Source organism: Halyomorpha halys, unplaced genomic scaffold (assembly GCF_000696795.3).
Source record: "Halyomorpha halys isolate HHAL.00 unplaced genomic scaffold, Hhal_1.1 Scaffold539.1, whole genome shotgun sequence".
Classification (NCBI taxonomy): Eukaryota; Metazoa; Arthropoda; class Insecta; order Hemiptera; family Pentatomidae; genus Halyomorpha; species Halyomorpha halys.
In genome coordinates this window covers 454,585-460,940 of record NW_027113761.1, presented here as the reverse complement: position 1 = coordinate 460,940, position 6,356 = coordinate 454,585, and the positions used below count along the sequence as shown (strand labels likewise).

Below are 6,356 nucleotides of genomic sequence, written 5' to 3'. Positions count from 1 at the left end.
TGTTTAAGTAAAATATATTAATACAAATTTTAATATAAAGAAGAAATAGTTACATTAACAATTACTAAGTAAAACATAAAAATACTGTATAACTTTATATGAAGTTTACATGTTAAGTTCTTAATCAGTTGTTTGGGCTCTTGAACAATAGCCCTTCCAAAACAAGTTTTTCCATACGCATCAGAAACAATGATTAAATACTAAAGGTTTTGATTTGTTCACTCACTGACCTGAACTCAAATCACTATTTTTGAACACATAATTACACAAGTTAAACTTAAAACACAGGCTGACTCACAAACTAATACTGAAAATGACAGTCTGATAAGTGTAAAACAATCAACAACATCCAACAGTCAATTAAAATGAAAAAAAAATACATAAATTGTTGTCACAAAATATTTAGATGAATCACTGATCAAATTGACACAATTATTAATAAAACCAAAACAAACTGAAAACATTTAAAAAGAAATACTATAAATATTGAATCAAAAACATTGTTTAATGTAAATCAAACACAACACATTTTGTAATTAGTTAAATAGTTTAATATTTATTTTAAAATAAAAAAATTTCATCTCACCATGTATATATAACTAAAATTTACTATGAAATAATTGTATGAACTATTGTGAAATTGTGCTGGCAATCAGATCTAATTCTAAACTAAATTTCAGGTACAAACCAAACTTTCTTAAGAGAACAAACATAGTTCCCCTTCAGTTAGCAAGAAGGAAGTACCCTCGACCATCACTTAAAGAACTTAAGACTGCTTTAAACAATTCTTACTCATTTATAATAGTCCGTCATCCATTTGAAAGGCTGCTGTCTGCATATAGAGATAAAATACAATATGCATTGCCAAACACTCCTCATCAAAAATTAGGCAATGAAATAATTTCAAAATTCAGAGAAAATACTATAAAGGTAAAAATTTTATATTTAACTAGAATAGAATAATAATTCTGAATAATTTGGAGATGTACAATTACTATCTGTGGCTTCTGTGTCAAGATTCAAAAAGAAAATATATACCAATTGAAAATCAGTAATATTCTTGGAAAATGTAAATATAATAGAATGTAATCAGAAAAACAAATTTATAATCATAATATTTGTAAAAATTAAATTTCTGATAACAGAAAAATTTATATTTCAACTATCTTTATCCTAATGCTTGTCATAAGGAATGACTAATGCTAGAATTACAGAGAGGAAGTTGGTATAAAGGTGATTCTCAAATATAGGGCAATTTTCTGATCTCATTTTTTGACAAACTTCTCATCACTAAAAATAATGAAAAAAAAATCTGAATGTTTTTTGGCAGCCACAAAATAAAATAATAATAATAAAAAGTAACAACCCCTGAATACAAACACTATCAATAAAATATGGGCGTTGATAACCTCAGGGTTTTACACCCTAAAGCCCCAGACAACAACAACTATCAATAAAATTTTAATTTGAATTTTTTATACATATTAGCATGGCCAGAATGATGCCACAACAATGAAGGAAACGGCCAAAACAATCATAAAATAAATTTGAAAAAATCACTTAAACTGAATCACTATTCAATTATTAATTTTAAGATCACATTTTAAAAATATAACGATGATTAGTCATACTAAAATACAGAGAAAATATGATTTAAACAAACACTTTCACACTTATTCCTTTTCACCTGCCTTCTACAAAAGGAATACAAGTGAAAATGGTGACCAATATTGCATTTGAATTTCCAGGGTTGCCACAACATTTCAGAATAAGTAACGATAATGTCAATGTTTTCTATTTTTATTTGAATATTTCTTTGTTCATGACAATGTTTTTTTTTTTTTAGAAATACTTATATCTCATAAAAATATCCCACAGCTTGTTCTAATAGGATAAAAAGATAATTCAAATAATTTTTGTAGACTTGAATACAGGTAAAAACTTATTTCCAGAAAAATGTATGACGATTAAGTTAAGATGTATTTGAACGTAAAAAATGTTACACTGGGACAGCTACAGGACAGCTCAAGAATCCTAGAGCTCATGGCTAGTAGAATATTAGTGAAACACAGCAATATAATTAATTCATTATGTCTAATACCGCTATATCCTGTATTAAAACCAAAATAAATGTAGAGTAATCCTTAGAAACCATTTGAGTCAAGAGGGACTTAAAAATTGCCCATTTTTTGAGTGCCACCCATAAGAGATGTAAATGTTATAGAAAGAATCACTGACGATCTTCCGTGATTTGACCTACCAGCCATTTAAATATACAAGAGTTAATAACACTAGCCAGTTATAGTTTTACCTTGTAGAAAGATATTTTTGTGTTTTAATAAAATATGAATGAAGATGAAATGCAAGTGGTATAGGTTCAATTCCCTCCTACCTAGATCAGTTAATATTTATTACATGGCAACTTGGTGAAATGAAACTTGATACTCTTAATAAGGTTAGAATGGGGTGATAAACTTTAGATTCCAATCTGAGGTTTGAAAAAAATTACCAGTAGGTCCACCAAGAAGACTAGCCCAGTAATACAAGAACTACCTTAGTAATAATTTAAGCTGATAGTAATTTACACTACACAACTGACAACACAACAAGGGATTTTATAAAAATACTTTAGTATAACACCATGTGATAAAACTGGTAATATTACAATAGTTTTGTTTTGTTTAAGATAACGGATATTTTATTAATATTAAACTAACTTACTACCATCATATTTAACATCTTTAAGCAATATTTAAATCTACAATTGTATATATTCTTGAAGTATAACCATCTTCCCCAAATTTCAACTGTCTTTATATCTTTGAAATGATAAAATATAATAAAATGTTGCTGATTTTACTTACAAGAATAAAAATAGGATGATATAGAAAATAAAATTAAAGAAGTTAAATTTCCAAATTAATTTGTTAAAAACTTTAAGAAATAAAAATTATGGGGAATACAATTCTTCAGCATTATCAATAAATGGTTCAGTATTTTCAGGGAAGAAGAAAACAGGCTTTCTATAACCCAAGATGGCCAACTTTACCAGAGTTTGTAAACTATTTAGTAGATATTAAAAAAAAAGGACTGCCAATGGATATGCACTGGGCACCTATAACTGAATTCTGCACCCCATGTCAAATTCATTTTGACATCATAATCAAATTTGAAACTTTAATGGTAAAACAATATTTAATATAAATATGATGCATGAAAATATTTATTATAGTCCTTTCCTTTATTTTTATTTATTATAATTTATCAATTATGCTAGTTCAATTCAGTATAGAAATTCCTAGTGAAACTGAAATCTTCATGTTTAGAATTTTATACACACATTATTTCTATTTAATTGTATCTATGTTTAAAAGAGCCTATATATGTATAAATATAGGCTCTTTTAAACATAGATACAATTAAATAGAAATAATGCATGTATAATAATAGAAATAATGTATGTATATATATATATATATATATATATATATATATATATAAGTTACGGTCTGAGTCAGCTGACTAAGGAGATCAGCTGATCGAATGTATATAAAGAGATGTACCAAACCCAATAAAGCCAGTATGTTACAGCAGTTCAAACGTGTTAAATCTTATTCCTTTTTCTCTTTTTTGACATTTTGGTTTCGCTGATACCTAACTGGTGCCGAAACCCGGGAACTTTAGATACCAGAGTAATTTTCAGTCTAAAAGAAATTTATTTTTCATTGTTCTCTTTGAATTAGGACCAGTAACGGAATAGTAAGAAGAGCAGTTCTGAACCTGGAGAATATAAATCAAAACAACCAACCTCAAGCTGGAGTCAACCAAACTTTAGCAGCCGGCAACCCACCTGCACAGGAGATTCAACCATTACCAGAAGTCTCTTTAGCGCAATTTCATGCCACGATTATATGCCATACGGCAACTGCCCAGGACCTGAGAAAGGCGGTGTTGAGTCTAGAAAAATTCACCGGAGAGAACGGAGAATTAAATCATTTTTTAAAAGGGGGCGATTGCCTAAGCAGAAGCAAAGATGCTGGAGGATCTACTAGACAGCGAAGATGCAAAAGCACTGAAAGCAGCGGTTTGTGGAATGTGCTCAAGATTTCATTGATACAAGTGCTAGAGAGGTGGAGGCCCAAATGGAAGTAGAGGAGCCATGGTGGACTCGGATGGAATATCATCAGCTAAGAAACATGCCAAACCCTTGGAGAAGAAGAGGACAAAGAGACGGTAGAAGAGAGAGAAATAGTAACACAGAAAATAGAAGGAGCCAAGTTAAACATAGGAAAAATGGTCGGCGGTAGGACCACAAGTGCCATGGGTGTGGTAAAACTGGACACCTGGAAGCACAATGTCCCCGCACCTGATGTTTTGAATGTGGGATAGAGGGACATATTGCTCAACACTGTTCCTATATGTATCGGCGGAGAGAGCAAAATGTGCCAGAACCGATAGAGATCAATGCACAGAGATTAAGTAGAAGGGAATCTCTGGAAGGATGAATGCATCCATGAGTGAAGCCATGGAAATGTCCGAGACCTCAGGAACAGAAACTGAAGCAGGGGTCTATGAGCGAGAGGATAGCCAGAAAGGCAAGAGGAGGCTTGGAAGACGAAAACCACCAGAACATAGTGAGTACGGGAGAAGTAAAATAACGATGATCTAGTCGCAACCAGGCGTGAAGAATGACTAGATCTGTAGAATGTTGAATAATGCTTCGAAGCCTGGAGAAAAGCATCACCTGTATGTTGGCAATGAAACCGTTTGGGAGAAGATCAAGCGGCTATGGCATGATGAACAGATTGGAATAGACAGGACATTCATCAGTTGCAAACTGATGGTAGAAACCCTTCTGGAAGAAGAACAACAACGAGAAGTCGCCTTAGCGTAGCATCAGGGTAAGACAAATCACCAGGGAATCCATGAGACTATGGAAGCGTTAAAGAGAAGATACTTTTGGTGGGGAATGAGGAAGACTATATCAGAGGTTGTAGAAAGCTGCAAGGTTTGTCTACGCACTAAGTGCGACATACACTCGCCTAAAGGAAGACAGGAGAAGACACCTACCACAGATGCACCACTCAAAGATTTACAAATTGACACATTTACATGGAAGGGGTACAAATAGGTGACCATGATTGTCCTCTTCAGTAAGGCAGCAATGGCGCACCAGGTGCAAGATAGGTCTTCGGAAGCAGTATTGGCAGCTCTCCGCTTGTGGTTTCAGTTCTACGGAGTTCCGGAACGCATCTCATCACATGGTGGAAGAGAATTTGACAACTCTTTGATACAAAAGGAAATGAAGGACTTGGATGTGATATGGCACCTCAACACACCAGGACACCCCAAAAGTAGACGAAGAGTAGAGCGGCTTCACGGAACGCTGTGCGTTCACCTTCGGTTGTACCAGGAAGACCAATGGCTGGAACTGGACATGGTAATGCCAAAGGCAATTGCGGCATACAATCATTCGGTGCACACTGTTACGGGGTTTTCGCCGTTTGAGATCCTTTTTGGGCTTTGTGGAATCCGGCGGGACTACAAGGGCACGGCGGCAGATAGTGACAAGATAAGCAACAATCATGTCACAAGGAAAAACCTATGGGGAAAAGTCCAGGGAAAATTGGAGAGGGAAAAAACTAGGAGAATAGCTCGGGAGAATTTAAACCTCACAGATAGGAAGGGAATGATAAAAATTGGGACAATTATATATAGAAAGTAGGGATCAATCGTGGTAAGGAGATACAGCGATACGAGGGATCATTCAGGGTGATAATAATAAGAGAACATAATGTTGTAATTATTGAGAGTATTAGAGAACCCAAAAAGCGCAGGACTGTTCATATTGAACAAAATAAAGTCTCACTAACCGAAACACCTGTGCAAGAGTAATCTGGAGTGTCCTCATCTCAACTTATCTGTTGTGTTATGTTTTCTTCAGTGGTGATTTAATTTATCTTTGATTATAGCAATGTATTGAATAAATTGAATTGCATTTTTTTTAATTGTATAAATTCATGATTTAATTTTTGTTTTGCTTTACTTTTAGTTTCTAATAATAGTTTATGAGGAGTGTCAATCTTTTGTTTTGTTTATTGTATATACTTTATTGTAAATAGTTATTATTGTTGTATTTTATATTAATTTATTATATAGTTGAAGTTTACGAGGATTGTTAGTAAACTGGTGGAGGGGAGTTACAGCCTTAGTCAGCTGCTACTTCGATGTCAGCTGACTGAAGGAGATCAGCTGATCGAATATATATGAAGAGATGTACCGAACCCAATAAAGCCAGTATGTTACAGCAGTTCAAACGTGTTACATCTTATTTCTTTTTCTCTTTTTTGACATTT

The 6,356-nt window shown here is 33.3% G+C and overlaps 2 protein-coding genes across 3 annotated transcripts in view; one reads left to right on the top strand and one right to left on the bottom strand.

Moving 5' to 3' along the window:
* The window catches only part of LOC106684028 (uncharacterized), a gene marked incomplete in the record, with an annotated part of 110,149 nt that overhangs the window by 85,792 nt on the left and 18,001 nt on the right, over positions 1-6,356 (bottom strand).
* Positions 1-6,356, top strand: part of LOC106684032 (carbohydrate sulfotransferase 11) — a 44,204-nt gene that overhangs the window by 33,881 nt on the left and 3,967 nt on the right. Inside the window, exons 3-4 of one of the 2 annotated variants that reach the window (XM_024360452.2) lie at positions 681-930; positions 2,995-3,183. In XM_024360452.2, coding sequence (XP_024216220.1) covers positions 681-930; positions 2,995-3,183 — 439 coding nt within the window. The remainder of the gene's footprint in view (positions 1-680; positions 931-2,994; positions 3,184-6,356) is intronic. The other variant, XM_014425864.3, reaches the window with a different exon arrangement.